The 23,190-nt window shown below is 36.2% G+C and overlaps 1 protein-coding gene across 1 annotated transcript; it reads right to left on the bottom strand.

Annotated features, from left to right (window-relative positions):
- Window positions 1–1,036: 1,036 nt before the first annotated feature.
- LOC129270817 (E3 ubiquitin-protein ligase UHRF1-like) lies at window positions 1,037–22,951 on the bottom strand. The gene is made up of 15 exons (XM_064106757.1): window positions 22,679–22,951; window positions 21,712–22,112; window positions 20,774–20,942; window positions 19,124–19,295; window positions 17,856–18,042; window positions 16,105–16,228; window positions 14,988–15,095; window positions 14,229–14,333; window positions 12,768–12,874; window positions 11,980–12,142; window positions 11,164–11,301; window positions 10,353–10,491; window positions 8,891–9,021; window positions 7,348–7,446; window positions 1,037–5,894 (listed from the first exon to the last, which is right to left on the bottom strand). The coding sequence occupies exons 1-15, from the start codon at window positions 22,886–22,888 to the stop codon at window positions 5,748–5,750; spliced, it is 2,400 nt and encodes a 799-aa protein (XP_063962827.1). The 5' UTR covers window positions 22,889–22,951; the 3' UTR covers window positions 1,037–5,747.
- Between the last annotated feature and the right edge of the window lie 239 nt (window positions 22,952–23,190).

The following is a 23,190-nucleotide window of genomic DNA, read 5'->3' as shown; positions in this document are numbered from 1 at the left end:
GGGGGTTTTTCATCATGCTCTACCAAAATATGGTATCAAAAACGCTGAAATGCTAAAGAAAAGTTTTAGTGACATCACTTTGCTACTCTATACCCTTTAACATCTCTGCTTGCTCATTCTAATGACAGCACAAACGTTTTATCCATGATAAATATTGATATACCTACAGACTTGATAAAAGAGACGATTTAAAGGGGAAGTTCACCTTGATGAAAACTTTGTTGTAAAAAAAGCAGAAAAAAAAAATAATATTGAAGGTTTGAGGAAAATCCATTAAATATTAAGAATGTTATTAGAATTTCAAGTTTTAGATTTGTGACGTCTTAAACGAGCAGCTGCCCCATATGTCATTTAATATAAAATGCATAAATTTACTTTTTTAATGGTGTGTGATGACCCATTTTTTATTTTCTTTTTAGGAGCAGATGCGAAGTAAATTGTGCATTGATATACTGATGGCCTTACAATTTTCTGAGAAAATGACATTTCATTGAATTTTAACCATACGATATGTAGGAAAACTGCTCGCATATGACGTCACAAATCAAATAATTAAAATTCTAATAACTGTTTTAATCTTTGATGGATTTTCCTCAATCCTTTGCCAATATTTTTTATTATTTTTTCTATTTTTTGAAATAAACTTTTAGTCAGGGTGAACTTCCCCTTTAAGTGAAATGTGCAAAAACGATAAGTTGTACAAGTGCGACATCAGAAATCTTAGGTGCATTGACAATGGAAGGATTTCCATAGCATTTTAATTCAGTTTCAAAGGGATAAAGATTGCCCTTTCAGTTTCTTCATCTATTTAAATCTCAACGTTTTTCCGTCTGACTGATCAGTTTCCATTCACTTCACCAATTTTAACAAAACCTTGAAAATTTGATTTTAAATGTTCTGGGGTCTGCCACATCCCTTTTCTTTGAAAATTAATACATTTATGCTACTATTTGGGCACTTCAATAAAGGTATGATGGTTATCAGCTTAATCATCCTTTAACACTAGCAAAACAAACACACACACAAAAGAGATGTGTTAACTTTCACAAAATTTATTGTCCATTTATAAACATTGAATCAGATACAATCAAACCCTATGCTACATTGTTAAAAAAAAGGAAAAACTATTGGAGAATTTGGCAAATTCATTTGAATTACAGACATTGTATACATTTTTCAAATTTTAACTTATGAAACTCTAAATACATGTACATTTCATTAACAATAATCTTTGAACTTCCTTACCTTTTATCATAATTACATCGATATCAATTCAAACTATTCAATTTGTGCTGTAATGGATGAGAAGCATGTAAGAATGCAACTTGAATAAAATATATTGACATTGACAAGAATTATTATCTTATAGTTACCATAGTAACATTCACGGACAGTTGCTTCTCGGCCAATAAAAACCAAAGATCTTACTGAAACTGCTGTCAGTGCCAACAACTCTCCTGAAACAGTCCCCCAGGGAACATTTCATGAGAATTTTTTTTTAGTAATTTTCACCGAGTACATTGCTCTTAGCCAATCAGATGCAATGATTTTCAGCAGCTCAGAAAATCTGTTTGTGAAATCAGACAAATGAATATTCATGAAGTGTTCCCCATGACTCGACTGAATACCATATCGTGATTATCATGTGAGTATGCATCAGGTCATGTCTTATTGAAGCGAGAAAAACATGTACATTGTAGCTACTTTGGAAGGAATTTCTGAGAATTAGATGGGATCTTAATGTCCAGTAGATAGATTATCAGAGCACATTTAAACCATGGTGGTACAAGCAAGGTAATTTTTGTTTTGGCCATCAACGAAGTTCAGTCTACACTAATTATGAGTACTTTTCCACAGTTAAAGCAAAGCATATCTATTTACAACAAATAACATTAGTACCTTACATGAATAGAACAGTAATGAATTGCATATCATATATATGTACATTGTGACAATTAAAAAAACATGAAATGGAACGTATTATAATTGGAATAAAATCTTCAGTCACTTCTCAACTTGCCTCTCTATTCTATACATTATATATTTCTAGTTTTATATTCCCCGTCATTCATTCATTTACTGCGTACAACAAATCAGGGTTTGTAATAACACTTGTTCTTTGCAAGGCACTTTCCAGTGTCAACACACTCTCGACACCAAACATTCTATTTTACACCCTCCAACAACACATCTGCATCCATACATCTATCTACACTGCAGTAACACCTAATTAGCACCTTCTGGAAAACAACCTGCACCTGTGTACCTTACAAAAACCACAATCTTTCAACAAAATTATGAAATCCAATGGGTCCCCCGACCAAAACCACCTTTGTGAATTGAGCCATAATGCGACATTTCTGTGATATTTTGTCTGGACTGTAACATGGGTGGTTGTCTTTTGCACTACATGTGCACCAAGTGTCAGGTTTGGCTTGTATGAGTAAACATAGTATAAACATTGACTTTCACCATTGTTAGTTATCTTCACAATCCAAGAGTTGTTTCAAAAAGGGGGTAGCTTGCTTTGATTTTAGTGGTCCTAAATATTGGAACAGTTTGGGAGTTCAAATCAAATCTCAGGATGTGTCTTGCACCTCGAAGAACGTTTGAGATCTGAACAGATTTATTCTATTTTTTAAACAAAAATATACGTTTGTAAGATGATTGCACCTGTTTTTATAAAGTTGATTTTGTTGTGGTTTAACAAGCATGAACATTTGAATGTTTTTGTTGTACAGCCTTTTTTTTTAATTCAAATTCAAGTGTACATCTTCATGAAGTCTGACCAATCTGAACAGATATCACTTGCATGATCATTTCTTATGACTAAAGTTGAAAATAACTTGTTAACAGAAGCTATAAAGATGAGTAAAAGCTATCAATAAATCATTTAAAACAAATATTCCCTTTTTCTTTGACATTGAGTATATGCGATTGAGGTAGAAGTAAACGTTCACAATGCACGGTAGTTGCAGATACATGTTCAAGCATAGATTCACATAAACTATGATGTAAAATGAAATTCTGCATACACTATCAATATAAGTGAATGGTTTAAGCAATGAAGTTTACCCTAAATATAAAAGATATCAGTACTAAAAACGAGTTGCATGTATCTATATGCATTCATGTACAATGGCCTGACTATCTCGGCAGTTTCAATCGATACACATATAGCAGCAGCAAAGCAAGCATTGTTTAATGATGTTCAAGAAAATTCAATCACAAAGCACATGAAATCCTGACATTGTTTTTTTTTTTTACTACAGTAGCTGGTTGAAATGCGTATCCATGGTAACTATTATTGATTACATATGGTCTGATAACATACTACCTTATTCAAGATGAAAAACACCTAAAAGAGGTACCATAGACTGAAAATAATACCCTAATTAGAGTAAAATTCAAAGAGCAAAAAAAAAATCAAAATCTGATAATAGTAAACATATTGAATCTTTAAGTTTAGCATCATTTGTGAGAACGATTAAATGCATGCCATCAAGAATATGCAAAAAGTAGGCTAATGATGTCAATGTCCATACTTTCTTTCTTCTTTTTTTTATTACACAAAATAATTATTTCATATTTTCAGATATGTGAAGTGCATGTAACATTTCTCCTTATTAAAGTTTCTACAAATATGGTGAGGTGACGACAGCTTATTCATTGCATACTCACAAGGATATGCATAGAACTGTTTCACAGGAACAATGCAAACTTGAAAATGTCATAACCTTGTTCTTCCTCATTCTATTTTAATGTAATTTTCAGTGAATCATTTGCCTAATTTTACTCTTTTCAATAAAATTGTATTATTTTCAGCCAGACCCACCCATTCAAGATAAGAGATAAAGAACTAATGGTATTCACAGATGAAATTTGATAATGATGATAATTTGGTCTTCAAAAGAACAAGTCTCTGGATATTCTGTATCCCACTACTTACACACACAAAAATAAAATAGTAATTTCATTATGCGTCATAGTATACAAATATACAATGACACTCGAGGATCTGGCTAAAACTATTTGCATCGAAGGAACATCATATAGTACTATTCTCCCGAGGGCCATCTGGGTCATTGTATATTTGTTTTATATCCCTTCCACTCATATGTATTCTTCATACAATATTCTTCGTTGATACCCGACTTTTACAGCAAAACGATTTTTAAGAAGTCGATGATGCAACAATCGTTGAGAAGTTGAGAAAACAATAAGCCTTGCCGTATTGATCGTCTGTTCAGCGAGCGCCCCTGGTTAGTGCAGCTCGCCGAAAGTTTCCCGTGGCATGCAGTAGAGAGTACCGTTGGGCTGAGCAGCGCTCTGCTCGCATCGCGCCGCACAGCTCGCGAATCGAGTAGGGGGCGTGGTCAAAAAACGTATAGTTCACTTTTTCCCTAGGGAAAAAATGGACTATGCGTGACGTCAGCAAGGAAAATGAACTATTTCATGGCAAACGTTTTTCGTAGTAAAACTATTCTTTTTCTCTTTGTGTACACTCTCAATACAACAATCTTAAGTAAGGGATATAATATTAATGAATGTAAGATCATTAGCTCTGAGACAATGGACAGCAATGAAAATAGATTTTGCTTATTTCAGATAATTTGACAGAGTAGTTCTTGTATCTGTAGAACTGCAAGTCGAGCAATCGTTTTCAAATAAAAGTATTACAGATATTTAAATGTCCTTAAAAATGATAGCGAAACCATGGACCATAATATAACTATAAAAGGAATGTTCGGATAAAATAAAGATATTTTCCACTTTTAAACGACAATGGATGAAGGTCCAATAAATTCATCAAAGCTATTATCAAGAGTTTGTGCCCCACATATTACATAGAATTGATGTATATCAATAACAACCACCAATATGCCTTAGCGATATGCCATTGTACCATCTATGATATCATAAGAATTGTCAGATTCTAAAATGTGCCAAATTCTTTTTTCAATGACGTGTGGGTCAGAATAAATTGAGCTTGCAAAAAAAAGTCCTTTTCTCTTAATATATGACAGAAAGATGGCAGTTGGAATTTGAGCTTTATGACAGGGATGTATGCAGCAATGGTATTTACAAGATCAACATCATTTACACAGATGGATGAACGAGAGATGATGAAGAAAAACAAACACGAGTCATGGTTAAAATACAAAACAATGACATGGAAGACGAGACATAAAATGGAAGCAAATACACGTATGACACGACATTAATGATTTGAAATGTAAGTAGTGAGTGGATAAAATGGTTTGAAGAGCTGAAATGATGATCATGGTGACAAGTCCAAGTGCGTAGCGAACATCTCAAAGAGCTTTTGGTTTACATTGATTGATGCCAATATACTGAGATCACATAAAGACCTACACCATCAATTCTTCCATACATCAATATCAAATTCACTTTTCTTGCAGATGACTCGTAAATCGATTAATGGTAATACACCGAGGTCAAATACAGACATACACCACAAAACGATCTAAAATTCTTCAATATATCAACATTAAAGTTGACTTTTCTTTGCAGACATTTTGTATATGAAGTGACATGCAAGCATTGTTTAGTAGATCTCTTTTTCCGCTTTAAGCATCTGTTATTCAAATTGTCAATTTGATTTTTCAAAAGTTCTTTTTTGATACTGGATTTTCATACGAAGTTTCAGATATTGATAAGGTAATTCTCCAGAGCCAAATAATAAGCTGATGATATCTGACCAAGAATAGACCATGAGATGTTGCCTAGCGACCAGCTTCGTAACCAGGAAACACGCTGTTCAGAATGACCTGTAGGTTCTTGTTGTAGCTGAGACTGTACCCTTTCCCGAGATCATAACGGCAATAAGGACAGGAGAAGATCTCTGCTTTGAAAGATCGCTGCAGGCAGGTCTACACAAATAAAAGTTTGAAGAAAGAAAATTGTCAATTTTGATTCAAATTTATTCAATTTATTCCACCATAGCATTAAAAAATGTTAACAAGATACAAATACATTGAATATATACATACAATACATAAACTGTTGCTTGGCAGGTAGCAGTTGAGAAGGAAAGTGAGCCTTGTTAACGGCTGACCTTAATGTGTGTTCATGATCACTAATGGACTACATATTGGGCTACGTAAGTCATGTCATAATAGTTCTCTTTGCGCTCATGACATACAAAGTTAAAACTGCGAAAAATTATTGCATTCTGCGTGTGTGTGTATTTGAGTTTTGTCAGACGTGTATCAATCAGATATGATTATTTACGTCTGGGACCGACCTTCAACGTCACCATCCGAAAGACGTGACCAGGGCTCGAACCTCTGCATCAATTTGCAACTTCCCCGCATAGCTTGGATTACAGGCGCACGCCACAACGCCCAGTTGCACATGAGCAGGAAAGGGTCGTTTACATGGAGTAGTGTGTGCTCAGCGCTTTGTAACCGGAAGAAGAGGTACTGTATCAAATGACCTTTCAATTGGATTGGATTATAATAAACCATGAAGGTGGTTTTCAAATTCAGTATAAATAAGCATTTGTGATCTGATGCTTACTCATATATTCCTTTTAATGTATTCAATTCATTTCATCCACTAAAGTGTTCATAATCCTTGGTCTTTGACAGTAGCCCAAATAATAGTCAATGTGCAAAAAGTGGAAAATACGATTTCCTAACCCATGATGTATTATTCTAGTCACCAGGGGCCCCGTCTTACAAAGAATTACGATTGATCCAATCAATCGTAACTCTATGGAAATCCATCACTGTCATAAATTTTTCCACAGGAAATTTGCGCAATGTCCTTGTAAACAAAGAGAAGCACAGTGAATTTTTTAAGAAAACAATTAATGCATGAATATACATCATAGTTAGAAAAATATTTTGAACAAACATGCATAATACATGTTGACATTGCTGGGCGTCCATAGTTGCGATTGATCAGATCAATCGCAACTCTTTGTAAGACGGGGCCCAGATCTTTCTTTCATAGAATCTGAATACCACAGAATGCTATGTCTAGTGAGCGCACGCAACATCTTCATTTGAAAGTTTGCCCCTGCATTTGTTTTTCAATACTTCGTCTCATCCTTATCATTTCTCTGTTATCAATTTGTCACATTGCAATGTACTTAAATGCCATACTACCATTACGTTTATGTATCGTAGATTTATTTTTACTTTACAGTAAATGCAGAAACTCCTGCAAAATAAAAGTGTTGTGCTCATTCTAGTGAAAAATGGGAAAGTTAATTCAAGAAAAGTCAACTGTGAATCGGCTTATTACGACAAATTTCAAATTGGAGTGCTAGTTTGTGGAATCTTCCATTATTGAAGAGGGGTGCATTTTTTATCTTACCTTACAGATGTTGTGTGAACAAGGTGTTGAGATAGGGTGATACACGACCTCTTGGCAACAGATACAAGTGAAGGTATCCTCCACAGCTGTGATGAATTTCTGATGGACAAAAAAAAAAAAAAAAAAAATCCTGTCAACATTTCAACCGTGTTTTAAAATCTAAGCATGATATTAAAGGGAAGGCAATATCACACACAAACTTGACGACTAATGGTAACCAACATCAATAAAAATAAAGTGTTAAGTTTCCAATGTCCATTGAATCACTATCAATGGTAAAAATTCTATCATGAAATAAATAATAATTGCTGTCATTATCATCATCATCATCATCACCACCATCATCACCATCATCATCACTATCATCACCACCATCATCATCACCACCATCATCACCATCATCATCACTATCATCATCATCATCATCATCATCATCATCATCATCATCATCACCATCATCACCATCATCATCATCATCATCACTATCATCATCATCATCATCACCACCACCATCATCACCATCATCATCATCATCATCATCACCATCACCACCATCATCATCATCACCATCATCATCATCACTATCATCACCACCATCATCACCATCATCGTCATCATCATCACTATCATCACCATCACCATCATCACCACCATCATCGTCATCATCATCACTATCATCACCATCATCATCACCATCATCACCATCACCACCATCACCACCATCATCACCACCATCATCACCATCATCATCACTATCATCACCATCACCATCATCACCACCATCATCGTCATCATCATCACTATCATCACCATCATCACCACCATCATCGTCATCATCATCACTATCATCACCATCATCATCACCATCATCACCATCATCACCACCACCATCATCACCATCATCATCATCATCATCATCACCATCACCACCATCATCATCATCACCATCATCATCATCACTATCATCACCACCATCATCACCATCATCGTCATCATCATCACTATCATCACCATCACCATCATCACCACCATCATCGTCATCATCATCACTATCATCACCATCATCATCACCATCATCACCATCACCACCATCACCACCATCATCACCACCATCATCACCATCATCATCACTATCATCACCATCACCATCATCACCACCATCATCGTCATCATCATCACTATCATCACCATCATCACCACCATCATCGTCATCATCATCACTATCATCACCATCATCATCACCATCATCACCATCATCATCACCACCATCATCACCACCATCATCACCACCATCATCACCATCATCGTCATCATCATCACTATCATCACCATCACCATCACCATCACCACTATCACTATCATCATTGTCACCACTACTATCATCATCGTCACCACTATCATCATCATCATCATCATCATCACCACCACCACCACCACCACATCATCCCCATTGTCATCATCATCACCACCACCACCACCACATCATCCCCATTGTCATCATCATCATTATCACCATCATCATCATCATCAAACTAAAGCCTACCTTTCCAGCTTGGCATTCTTCAATGATGGCCTTCCAATGTGACTTGTTTTGTTCATCTTCATTGATCATCTTCTGCGTTTCCTTACTAAGCTCAAACTTGGTTTTCTTTGGAGTTGGCTTTTCGGGTTCTTCTGAAACAAAACATTAAAGCTTGTTTCTATCATTTTATAACTTTCCTGTACCAGCCAATGGAAAATGTTGCTTGCCTAACAGAGCACTAAAGGTAAGCCCAGTCATATCTTTAGGATTGCGATGTCAAACGTTGATCCAAGATGTAAATATATGGTCGCTGTGACATTAGGCATCGATGCGATATTACCAGTTATATCTGGGCCTCTGTTAGCGCACTGTTGGAGCTAACGTTTCTGTGCAGCCAGTCCAGATGAGTTATAGCAAATGATGGTGTTTATTAAGTCAAAGAGCTAGCTTGTAAAACTTCTTCGTTCAATATAATTATGAAATTCAAGCATTATTTCAAGGAAAAAGACTTTGTTATTCCTTGATCATTTTCTTTTATTGAGGTATCATATTAAAGAGCAGATATGGACTATTTCAGACATGTGGTTTTCGAATATTAATTCCTGTCTGCAAAATGATTCTATGGTGTCTTTTCATCAGATCCTTTTTACTCACTCATACATACATAAATGAATGAATTGTTATACACAATGAAAGAGGGGCCTTTCCAGAGCTTTGCACTGATAGGTCATTAGTCTATGGTATTCATGCTTAAGTTATGATAAAGCATCCATAATTCTTGATTTATCACTTTTTCTGGGATGCACTGTATAGGATAATTCATCAAACTGCCTGCCTTTTGCATATCTCTTATGGATACAGAGCAGTTAATCGAATTGCAGAGCTTTCCCTTTTTCTCCAGGTCCCTCCATTTGTACAGATATTAGTCATGATCTTTGTAGGTTTGCATGGTGGAGTTTATAACGTGGAGAAGGTTTACAGTTCACCATGTGTAATATGAAGAAGAGAAGGAAATACAGGCAGAAAGATTGAAATGGAAAGACGAGATCATCGCTACTCAAGCCATATTCAGCTCAGCTCATTTCATCTGGTTTACAGTCCTTTTCAGGACTTCACTCACTTTCAAGAAAAGAATACTTCTAATTTCTTCTTTTCATCCTATCTTGTCTTTCCATTTCAGTCTTTCTGCCTGTATTTCCTTTCCCTTCTTCATATTACACATGGTGAACCATAAACCTTCTCCACGTTAGATATTAATCATGTTTGCTAATATGCTCTACATGTGGTTATGTTAACTCATTAAAAAAAATCTTGCTTGGTATTGTTTGAATGATTATACCATATGAAATGTCATTGTAATACTTGTATTTTTTTGCTGTTGGAAATGAAATGACACAAATTTGACAAGTACAATTATTTGCCCGCCTTTTGCATATCCTTTTAAATAGAGAACAGTATTAAATCAAATTGTCTCGGATCTTACCTTCTCGATGCCTCTTCTTTCCTTTACCCTTCTTTGACTTCTTTTCTTCCTGTTCATCGTCATCCTCTGAAGATCCTTTCTTCTCCTTTTCTTTCGCTGCTTCCTTTGCTGCCATCACTTCAAGGTAGCCATCAGGGTACTGCAAAATAAAACAAAGACAAAACACTAAATGAGCTCCAGTAAAATAACATGTTTTAGGGTTATGTAAATGCTGGGATGTAGTGCACAGTGGAGAATGTACTAAATGTTGGTTCCACGTCGGAACAAGAGGGCAATCCAGCCAACAAGTGGAAATAAATAAATGAATAAAATTATGAGTAGTATCATTATCATCCTCAGGGAATCTTTCATTAAATCCGTAGTATACTTAGCCAGCATTTGATATGAACAATCTAACCTATACAATCTTAACGATCAAATTTCCAAATAGTGGAATGAAGTCTATTTCAAATCTCCCATTAAGAATAAAGCAACTCTTATTCCAAATCTTAATGACATTACCATCGCCTCCAACTAGAAGCCAATTTGGACTTTACTACATCCGTAAGGCTTGAAGCAGAGCAGAATTCTGATCTAGTATTGCTCTCATTATGCCAAATGGTGAATAGAATAATGTCCTGGGACTTTCATACTTGATGTCAACTGCGATTGGTTTGAAAATTATGTTGCAACATCGTATATTATACACTAGGCTTAACATAATAACACTTAACCCACAGAGAAATTGGCAAAGTAATTGTCACTGGAGCCAATTTCGTGTTACTGCTTTGACGAGCCTTTAGGGTCATAAGGTCAAAGGTCATACTCTTACCTCCATCTCTAATCCTAATTCATTGATCTTCTTCTTGCCAGCCTTGCTCCATGGGGCGGGGGAAGGGTCGTCCCGTCTGATCAGGTAACGCCAGACCAAGAAACCGCTCTTACCCTTCTCAGGCCAGTACTTGACAATCTACAAAGATACAAAGACACACTGAACTTTCGAACCAAACTCTTAAAGACAAGTAATTCATAATCTATAGAGATAATATATAATTTTGTGACACCAAAAAATAGTAGGCACATCCCCCAGGGTAGTGGCTCGCAGTTCACGACTAGTTCGTTACAAGGTCGCGCATACTTTGCGCATAGGCTAAAGCATACTTCACGCATAGTTCGCGAATTATATGCGCAAAATTGTGAGTGCAGACCCACGTGATCAGTGTACGTCGTCCCAGTCAACGAACGTAGAGGGTGTCAATACCATAACGTTGGAATATTTAAATTTGCGCTAGATAGGTCACAGAATAGGGTGTCGAGAATATTTGCTAAAAGCACATCGGGACAGTGCGTGAACACTGCGTGAACTATGCACGAACTCTGCGCAAACAATGTGCAAACATGTTGTGAATGTGTCGGGACAATGCGTGAACTGATACAGCCAAGTCGTGCCATAAAGTGTGCACAATGCGGGCACAATGCAAGTGTGAACCGGGTAATACAAATATGGGATCTGTGAGATTGGTATGAAAGAAAGAGGACAAGCTACATCTTTAAGCACAAGAAAGGATCACCAGTCCTGCGAAAAGTCATTCATAACTTACAAACAGCTCAATGAAACATCCACCAAAATCTGACGTTGCTAACTCACCTTGTAGATACCGTCATATCTGTTTCCTTCTTCAGGTGCATACTTGGAATGCTTGCGGCCTTTGGCGTTCCTGACGACTCTCACAGGCTTTCCCGCCTTCCAATCCTTTGCTTCATTTCCTTTACTCTTATCGATGGAGGCATTGCAATTACGTGCAAGGGCACTGCAATAAAAAAACATGAATAAATAAATACCTTTTTAACCCAAGATCAAAGAAAGAAATAATACTTGTAAGCAGCTAGATGAAGTCATACTTTAATCATCTCTACCTGAAAGAGTACTAAATGGTATGCTTTGCCAGTAAATGCTTTCAGTACGTTTATGATACCTATTCTCGCTATTCTCTCTTTCTATCAACGCTCAACTATATACCAAGAAAATGAAATATCAAAATATATTTTATCACAAAATGACAATCTGAAGTAAAATCTCTACACTCTTTTCAAGCCTTAAAACTCATCTTAAACAAATCCCTTCACCCTTTTCAAACTTTTAACCCCATATTGTTTTGACAGCCCCCTACACCTTCTCAAGCTTTCAAGCTCACATTGATATATATATATATACAGCCCCTTCCCCTAGACCCTTTCCAAACTTTAAAACTTCTTATTGTTTAAATTACCCTCTTCACTCATTCTCAAGAAAATGTTTGATAGTTTTTGGTCATGTGACTGTTCAGCTGTCTAAAATATAATCTCTACCTCCTTTTCACACTTTAAACCTCATATTGTTGTTTAAACAATCCCCTTTACATATATTCTCATGAAGACAGAAACTCCATAACTTACAGATTCATCTTGGATAGTTTTTGATCATGTGACTGCTCAGCTGTACGTTTGTTACCCGACAAATCTCTTCCTCCACTCCCTGTGTAATAGAACTCATCACCGTTGTCCTGTGGATGGTCGGAAAAATATAAACATAGAATAAAATTATTTGATAAAAACAGTGCTTCTCTTATTTAAACATTTGAGATATGTGCAGAAAAACGTCATGTGTATTGAAACCCATTTTTTTAGAGGGTGGAAGAAAAAATTGAATAAAATAAAAAGACTTGACAAAGGTGCTACACTCTGAAACAATTTGAAATAGGGACAGATAAAGGTCATTTGTACTAGTAAATAAAACCCATATTTTTATGGGATTATTTCACATAGCAACACTCATTTCATGCAAAAAAGGATTCCAAACACTAAACCTCATTCATCATAACAAGCAGGGGGAATATAACCCATTATTATAGGATTGTTTGACATAGCAACAGACAGTTCAAGCAAACAGGATTCCTAACACCAAATCTCCTTCAATTGATAGTGGGTGATAAGAACCCATTTTAAAGGATCTTCTGATATAGCGACATTCAATTAATGCTAAAATTATTCCAACCACCAAATCTCATCTATCATAAAAAGCAGGGTGAATAGAAGTAGTAGAACTAGTAGTAGCAGCAGCAGCAGCAACAGTTTATATGTACAGTGTGAGTACTGTCGGTCACATCAACCGCAGTCGCGGTACTAATACAATCATAAATTAATTTGAACAGGGGCGATTCATCAGTGATTCTCAGTAACATAACTGCTGTCAGAGCATTTCAATAGCTAATGACAGTATAAAATCCGCATACATTTGTAATTCCGAAGCTTCGTTATTCCGAAGGTTCGGATATTCCGAAGGTTTGTTATTCCGAAGGTTCGTATTTCCGAAGGTTCGTAATTCCGAAGGTTCGTTAGTCCGAAAACGAAGTGAGGTTCGTTAATCCGAAAACGAAATGAGGTTCCAAATTCCGACGGTTCGTTAGTCCGAAAACGAAATGATTAACGAACCTTATTTCATTTTTCGGACTAACGAACCTTCGGAATAACGAACCTTATTTTGTTTTCGGATGAACGAACCTTCGGAACAACGAACCTTATTTCGTTTTCGGAATAACGAACCTTAGGAATAACGCCACAAATGTTCGGATTAACGAACCCTTTAACGTTTTCGGATTAACGAACATCGAGGTATAGGCAATTTACGTGTTTCGGAATTACGAACCTTCGGAATAAAGAACCTTCGGAATTACGAAGTGTAACCATAAAATCATTGACAAAAAGTTAAATGAAATGCTTCCCTGGGTCCCGTTACATAAAGCTTTGCAATTGATCATGGGCTGATTTTTATGACTATTCATACACAATAACCAATGCAATCAATCATAGAAATCAGCTCAATGATCAATCGCTAAGTGGGGCCATGGTCACACTCACCAAATCATCTTCATATCCTCCCGCTAGTACAATAGAGTATGCTCCTTCAAACTCTCGACCGTGAATACCAGCAACGTGAGGCCGATGTACTCCAACTTCGCTCACCTAACAATTAACATAACATAACTTATTATTATCAGTTGCAGTTTTCGACGGACCCGTTTCACAAAGAGTTACAACTATGGTGACTGTCATTACACCAGTTACCATGGAAACCTTGATCGTGATTTCTGAGCCCCGTTTACCATGGTAGTTGCCAAAATGGTGGTTACAACATTTGTAAGTCCTTTATGAGACAGGCCCCAGAAATAGGATATAAATTCGAAATAAACAACTTTCAGAATATCATGGCTTCCTTTATTATGACATCACATGCGTAGCCATTATAAGAAAGCATATTAACATTTCAAGGACATCTTTCTGGAAGAAACCATATTTTATGGTGTCTAAGTATGTTCATGTACCAAAGGTGAAGTGATTTATACAAATAATGCAGTGCTGCACCCAAAAATACATGGCTGGGGAGAGCTGCAAAGAATTTATGTATGAATATGTGAACTGCATATGCACTTGCTACTGACATTAATAGACCCTTTTCCTAAATAGTTTAGAGCATAACGCACTAGCAAGATTTCAAATCTCTATAAAAATCATAAAAAGAGATTTTGTTTACAATTTCAAATCAAATTGTATGAATATTGGAATACTGAAGTTGAAAGACAAACATTCACAAAAATCAATATTTTAAAACAAACTTACTTGCACCCGGAACTTCCATAATTGTCCAACATGGATACCTGGAACAGCACCAAAATGATTGGGTGGGACTATAGTGCAAACTTTAGTTCTACCCTGGCAAGCCATACCCTACAAAAAATCAGAAACATTCAAGAAATTTCTTTTTAATACACCAAAGGAAAGTTCTTGAGTCTAAAAAACGTACAATTTTCTCATACAAAACTTAAAAAGAGCAGAATTTATGAAAATTCCTGTTGAAATAGAGCATTATCTCAAGAACATTAATTGACAATAAATTTCACATAATTTTCGTCAACCAAGACATGCACACTGTAAATTTTACATAGGTCATGCTGGGATCATAGAGTTCATGTGTTGTAGTAGAAATTCACACTTCAATGTGATCATTGAAACCAATCCTCATTCATTTTCAAACTTAGGTTTACACCTCCAGTGTTTTAAAATAGTTCCTGTAGAAATCGTCGTGTAATTTACATATCATTACCATAATTATATTTATATTTTGATATACATGTACTCTTCTTAATTTAACCAACTGTGTTTCTCACTCTTCAGTTTCTCACTTGGTTTAAATCAGAATTACATCTGTGTATTACTACTCTCATACTCATCTCTTCTGTCCTCATCTTCTCACACCCTCTTTCCCTACTCTATTGTATCTCCTTTTCCCCTTATCTCTACACTCTGGTCACACTTTCCTTAATCTGTCAAGTTATCCAAAGTGTTTGTAATTTTATTTGTAAATAATATATTTATGTTTGGTTGCTATATCATTTTATTGTTATATTTTGTAAATCCAATGCAATTCAGTCTTAATGGCTGCGATATGTGGATATTCTAATAAAACCTTCAAACCTAGGTACACACCACACTTCCGCGCACCTCACCGGTGCAAAAACGCCCTTAGGCAATGCCTTTATGCGCGCTATTAAGGGCGTTTAAGCGTAAGTGTGGTGCTCAGTGTTCATGCACCGACACGACGATATGATACTATGAAAATTTTGGACTGGTATTTTTACAATATAAACCTTATGTTTAGCCCTTTTAAAATAATTTTTTTTCTTCAAATCAGAACAAAGTGAACTTCAGAATACAGGTATTTGACCTTTGACCTTACCTTCCCCCAGTCCCTCTGTGATGTGGATGTGGCCGAAGCCATCCTGGCTTTCTTCTTGCTTGCTTTGAGTTTCTCTCCAGCCATGACGATTTCAGATGAATCATTTTTACAAAGAGGGCAGTACCTGGTCAAAACAGATGAATAGGTCTTGAAATTCAATTTTATAGTGGAATGACATACGAGTCCGCATCAACCATTTACATGGGGAAGAGGGACAATGAATTTCCAATTACCAGTACAGTGTACATCAAAGTGGAAAATCTGTAGTTTCTTTACTTTTCATGTAGGAATTCATTGAATTTACCTTTCCAAAACTGAATCTCCATGTTAGATTTGAGTTTCACACAGAATTAGTTTTTTTCAGAAACAGGAAAAAAAATTGGAACAGAAAATCACCGTCCCAAAGGAAGCATTTTATGAAACAAGTCATCAGTAATTTTCATTGACTATTGTTAAAAGCTACCCCAATCCTTGCATTTGATTGGCTCAGAGCAAGTTTGCCATTGAAAATCACTTGCTACTTGATTCATGAAATGCTCCTGAGGTTCTTTGAGAATTACACTGTAACACCAAAGCATCAACATTTTAATCTGTGCATTCTTCAGGGAAAAAAATTCCCATTCTAATTTCAGAAAGGAACTACAACAAAATAAACAAAATACAACAAAAAAAATGTTCAAGAACTTTATTTTTATTACTGTGGAGTGACACATCCCTTACATTTATGGAAAATAGGCCTTCGACCTTATCCATGGTCATGTTCAAGGATATTTCATTAAAACCTCTTAATACCAGGACGTGGTCAATGCATCTTTCAATGATTACTTCACAGTCTCCTTTCCTCTTCAACATAAAACCATGAGTTCGAAAGATTAAGAAATACTCATCAATGAATTCTTCAGATGATTTTTGGAGGTTTGCATGTTGGTACAGATAGTGTGGCAGAAGTTTAGGATTCAACGTGTGGTTAGTCCCGAGCCCTTACAAAGAGTTACGATTGATCCGATCAACCACGACTATGGAAAGCCAGCAATGTCAACATCTAAAATGAATGTTTGCTCAAAATGTTTTCAAGATGAAGGAGTATACTCATACATTCATTGTTGACTTGGTAATTTGGTGTTCCCCTTTGGATATAAAGGAAATTTTGCATATTTCCTGTATGAAAAATTATGACAATGATAGATTTCCATATAGTTGAAATTGATCAAATTGATTGCAGCTCTTTGTAAGATGGGGCTCTGATAAGCCTGAAAAGGACTGTTGGATGGTGGAGAGACAGAGATGAAAATCAATTCTTCCAGGAAACATGCGACCTGCCAGCCCAAAACCAGCAATCAGTCACCCAGACTGACTTATCAAATTTAATTGAGCTGAAAAAAACAAATCTTAAGCTTTAAAAGAAAAAAATAAGCCATCAAATATACGAGAAAATTGGTGAAAACTGCAAAGAACATGGAGGAAACAAGGTTTGAAGTTTAAGTTTACTACAGCATAAGAGCACACTGTAAAGTCTTAATTAACTTCCAAGCAGTCTTTAAAAAGGCGTTGTCAAAGATACCCCTGCATCATTTCCTTTACTTACGTTTTCAACTTCAAATTTTTACAGAATGAACAAAATAATGAGTCTTTCAGATGAGCTTATTTTACAATTTTTTATTTTCATGAAGACCAATGTTGGTTTTGGGATTGCTGGTCACATATAAAAAGCCACATCACACTCAATCTTACAGCAGAGTCTCGTAACTTACCATTCATCGACATCAGGGATGGATTCCATCGGAGGATTCAGGCAGTATATATGGAAGGCCATATCACACTCGTCACAGAGCAGCGTCTTGTCTTCGTCTTCCTTGCTACCGCACACATGACAGGCGCAGTGTTTACACTTCCTACGGGGGTTGTCCTTGCAGTGTACGCAGTTGGGGGTTGTCGTTCCTACACAAACAATATTAGAAATGTCACTTTTTAAGGATACAAATACAATATTAACACTAAACAGTACATCCAACTTGAATTTGTAGTGACTCTAAACCTGATGTGACCATTGTCCCTCCAATATGCATACATGAACCAAGTTTGAAATTGATGCCTCAAAAAGTTCTTTAGTTATGACACACAAAAATATTTTAATGTATGTAATGACCTCTGCAACCTTTGACCTTGACCCCCAAATTAAATCAGATCTTTTTCCTTCCTACATGCATACACGAGCCAAGTTGGAAGAGAGAACAAGATCTTTTCGAGTATATGAGGACCTCATGACCCTAAAAGTAATCAGATCATTGTCACCCCCATATCAGGGCACCGTCTTACAAAGAGTTACGATTGATCCGATCAACCTCAAGTATATGGAAATCCATCAATGTCATAATTTTTTCCTAAGAAATTTGCACAATGTCTTTTGAAAACAAAGAGAAGTATACCGAATTATCTAGAAAATTATGAATGCATTAATATACATATCTAGAAAATATTGTAAACAAATGTGTATTTTATATGTTGATGTTGCTGGCTTTCCATAGTTTTGGTTGATTGGATCAATCGTAACTTTTTGTAAGACGGGCCCTGGTCCAAGTTTGAAGTTGAACCATCAAACAGGTTGTCAGTTATCAAAAGAACCGAAACGGGATGGACAGACAACCCAAAAACATAATGCATTCGGCAACAATCTCCTGTGAATGGGTGGCATAAAATGATAAGAACTCAGTGCTGAAAAGGAAATTCATCAATGCATTGTTGTTATACATGACAAACCGGTTCCATGACAGTTGCTCCGGCGACAATTGCTCCGGTGGAAAATCATTAAGCGAAACATAAATCTAATCTCCAAAACTAATTAAACCCTAATCCTAATATTTACATTATAATGGTAACTACCATATGCTGAACAGACGATCAATTTCAAATTCAAGAATTCTACGGAAGACATCTTTGGATGACTAAGTTACATGGAGCCCAAAGTTACTTGCAATCAGGGAAAATGGGAATATCTAAAGAATTTCAAATAATATGTTACTTTTGACGGGAGTTCCCTCTGCTTCGATGGTGGCAGCATCACATGTCGAATCGCCCGCTCTCTCTACCTTGAAGATCTCTTCCGTCACACGGGCCTTACAATCTTTCAAGACATCGCCACTCGGACCAAGAAGGATGTCCCCAGTCAGCTCCTTATACGACCTTGTCACTTTCTGTAAACAAAACGAGCATACTAACAAGCCTTCAGCATGTCCTGTTCCTTTCCAACAGGAACAAGGTAAACTGGATGATATCCTGGTAGGTCCATTCTGCTTAGGAACATTCCCAACATTGATAGAATCATCATGAAGACATGGGGTACTGTCCCCACATCCTTATCATCATCATCAAGAACATTCCCAAAATTCCCAACCACATAAAGTAATTCCCCCATAATAATCTAAATAGTATGACTTATGAACAAAAAAAGAAGCTATTGAGCAAGGAAATTTGGCAGAGATGTCCCTACATATTCTTGTATTAATGGTAGCTCCAAATCTCGTGAGAATAAAACCAGGGGGTGTTTCACAAAAATTGAAGTACGAGTATGACTTTAGAGTCGCACTTAAATGCCTAGTTGCAAGCATTATAAAAGGCAAGACCGCATTCGTCAGATCATGCCAAGAGGACGCGCACTACTGTGTACTTATCAATAAGATTGCGTGTTGCATATCATGTACGCGTCCCCATTTAAATGTGACTCAAATTCATACTCAAAGTTTTGTGAAACACCACCCAGGAGGAGTTTAAAACCAGGGTCCCGTAACACAAAGGTTAGCGATTAATCGTACGCTTGATTTTCACGATTGTGTATTGAAGTCAATGGAATCAATCGTAGAAAAATGTTTCTACGATCATTGCTAAGCTTTGTGTTACGGACCCCAGGTGGGGTAAATGATGGTTTGTGAAACAGGGTTTAGGTAAATTGATTTGAATACCTAATAGATTAATTTGAATAACTTTCCAGTGAAATGAAATGATGTCATTTTTCCAAAGTCAAAATGGTTCCTTTAGAATCTGTAAAATTCATGGAGATTTCGGCAATTGTGTATTGCATTTTTCCGTGTACTATCAGTCAGTTGACCTATTCAAACTCATTTTGATGTTTTTCTAATTAATATGGGAGGATGAAAACAATTCTGAAAGTGAGATACCAAACTTCCTTTCCTTTTCTCAAAAATATACATTTATACTTTAATGCATTGCAACATGTGTGGAAAAACGATGTACATGACAATTTCAAGGGAAAATTTTCCTGGCCATCGCATCGCAATTTGCTCCACATTTTTGAAAGACTGCTATGCATAAAGTCTTTTGTATAGCATATTTTTACGTAGGACTGTACATTACTTTAGTTGAGAGCTTTTGTCTTATGACCAAAAATGCTATTCAAATTTGTAAAGCAAAATTATTCCCTGAATTTGCCCTATCTCTTGGTCAATCTGATCCTTTTGAAAATCAAAACAAGTATAATGGATTGATACCAAACAGGATTCCTGGTAACTTTGTATTATTTAGGAACTTTCCCCACACTAAATATCCTGTAAATTAATAAACTTCCCCATGCCTTTAATAAACTCTACATACCCTGCTAACAATATCAACACTTTATTATAGGCGATTAATTATCAATATTGAAATGAAATATCACCTTATTTTTGACGACCATGTCGTACCAGTAACCTCTCTGCTTTGGCTCGTCACAATTGTAATTCACCATGACGATGTCACCGATGGTCACATCATCGTATTCAATCATGTTACGAGCTCTGGGTCTTATACTTCGGCTGCTGATCTTCGCGATTCCTTCTTCATCATATCTAAAATACCGCGAACAAAAATCATATCAAAATCTGTAACTTGAATTTCTTTAGCTCAATTCAGGGATGCCATTTTGATAAAATTTATAAAAAAAGACTGAAAATCACCAAGAATGACCCATTATGTACACACAAAAAATGTTTTCTTTGGCTAAAAATACATCTAAGTTAAAAAGTCTGAATTCAGTCTTAAGCCTGAAAAGCAGCATCATTGTCAATTACTTCACAGATAACAATACGGCACTGATTTTCTATTACAGGTTGTTGTTGTCAAGTCCACAATTAATAAATTTTAATACCTCTCCATATAACTTTTTTTTTTATTTACATATGTTTTTGATCAGGGTCTAAAGATTTACCCTCGATTACCAATTTGGAAGTACAATAAAGTCTACCTGACAAGTGTGTGTGTGTGTGATTAGTAATTGCAAGCTTTGAAACTTATTGCTACATTTCTGTTCAACTGATTAATATCTAATTCGATCAAAATCAGAATTCATTAATTGAAATTAAAGCAGTTTACAGGGATTCAAATGACATTCAATTATGACTGGAAATTATTCCTTTTATAATATCTATTATCTAGACCATTACTAAGATCATCTGAACAACCTACGAAGACTACTTGTACAGCCTTTGAGACACATAGATAGAATTCCCTTCAAAATAAAAGAAACAGATTTCTTACATACATTGTTTCAGAGTTCAAGCACTAATTTTTTCTTTCAATTTGAACTAAAAATGGGATTTAGAATTGAGTCTCTCCTACCCTTCATACTTGACGTGGTATACTAAACCATCATGCTTTGTCCAATGTGAGTCGTGCATCCCTCCAGACTGGTTGACCCCGCTACCCCCTTCATTTGAAATGGTCTCATCCGAACCACATATTCTCTCTGTTGCTTTGCATTCTGTGTCCATGGGGGTGTCGGCGTCAACATTTAGCACATTTTTATCATTTTCTGAGTCTTCAGGTGGCCCATCCTGGTCCTGTTTTACAGTCTTATTCTGGACCTGGTCTATGTCTTTCTCATTCTTAGCCTTGGTCTCGCTTTCATTGTTATTGTTGGTTTCAGTGTTTTCCTCAGCCTCCTTTTCCGTGATTTTCACAATGTCCGCCTCAAACCACGCTCCCATGCTCATATCTATGGCGTCTACAACATCACCAACCTAATGAGAGAAAAAATAGTACAAAAGATATCAATAAGAATACAACATGATAGATTTTCTAGCTTGGTAAATGTCAGGAAAAACTTTAATATCAAATTATATAGAAACTGTATGAGATGGATTGAGATGATCTCTCTTAGGAAAATTTTTCTGTATTCTGTTTTGGGAGTTTTTATTGGGTTTATTTTTTTTGCAATTGCTGGAGGGCCTGATCAGAGTAAGCTCTGTGTAATAATACACAGCAATAAGAAACATTTGAATTACAGGACAATAAATTTAAGAAAGATTATACAGAAGTCCTGGAGGGTAATCTCATTTATATTAGTCCACCTTAAAATATCTTAAGGACAGTAACAACCTCTGCATGTTTAAATCAATATGCTATTCTTCAAAGAGCAGCGAGTTCACATGCCAGTCCTCAGCAAAACTTAACAGTACGATAATACACCAAAAGGCTGGCCTGTAATAGAAACGTAGGAAGAATGTTAATTTCTTAAGAATTTTTTTATTTCATTGCTTTCTCATGGTTCCTCTGGCATAGCAGTCATGTTCCAATTAATAATCACCTTGAAGAGCCCTCTAAGTTGACTAGTAGAAGCCTCTACGACGTCGGCAGTGGCTGCACCATCCTGAGGCGTCGAGTTCTCGGAATCACTAGTCTCCGATCCAAACCCACTCTCCGGCTTCCCTTCGCTCTCCTTATCTCCATCTTTACCTTCGACCTCGGCGACCTCTGCGACCTTTGTGACCTCAGGGACGGGTAACGTCCGAATCATCAACTGGATGGTGGCATTCAGATTGATGCTGTAGTCAAAGAGCGTGTGGCCATTGACCAGCTGTAGACAGATGAAAAAAAAAAAAAAAACAATTAAAATTCATCCCAAGAATTAGCTGAATTGCTCATTTTCAATTCCTAAAAGTTAATATTTTACATGATTAAAAACCACAATGTTCTGCCCCTCAGTCAGATCCTTAATCTAAATTCAGGGGGTGGTATTCTACTAGCCATGGTTTACTTAAATCTGGGTTAACTTAGATCACTTTTATGGAGTGCCACTTGTCGATTCATTCGCCAATT

The sequence above is a fragment of the Lytechinus pictus genome, chromosome 11 (genome assembly GCF_037042905.1).
Source record: "Lytechinus pictus isolate F3 Inbred chromosome 11, Lp3.0, whole genome shotgun sequence".
NCBI classification, from domain to species: domain Eukaryota; kingdom Metazoa; phylum Echinodermata; class Echinoidea; order Temnopleuroida; family Toxopneustidae; genus Lytechinus; species Lytechinus pictus.
Note: the sequence above shows the minus strand (reverse complement) of the source record. Positions and strands in the feature narration are given on the sequence as shown.

What these genes read in the sequence shown, in the direction of transcription:
- LOC129270817 (XM_064106757.1), bottom strand. Translation starts at nt 22,888, where the DNA reads ATGATTCGGACGTTACCCGTCCCTGAGGTCACAAAGGTCGCAGAGGTC. An exon ending in AACTTAGAGGGCTCTTCAAG is followed by an intron (nt 22,113 to 22,678) that starts GTGATTATTAAT and finishes TTCTCTCATTAG; the next exon opens with GTTGGTGATGTTGTAGACGC. An exon ending in ACATGGTCGTCAAAAATAAG is followed by an intron (nt 19,296 to 20,773) that starts GTGATATTTCAT and finishes TTTTGTTTACAG; the next exon opens with AAAGTGACAAGGTCGTATAA.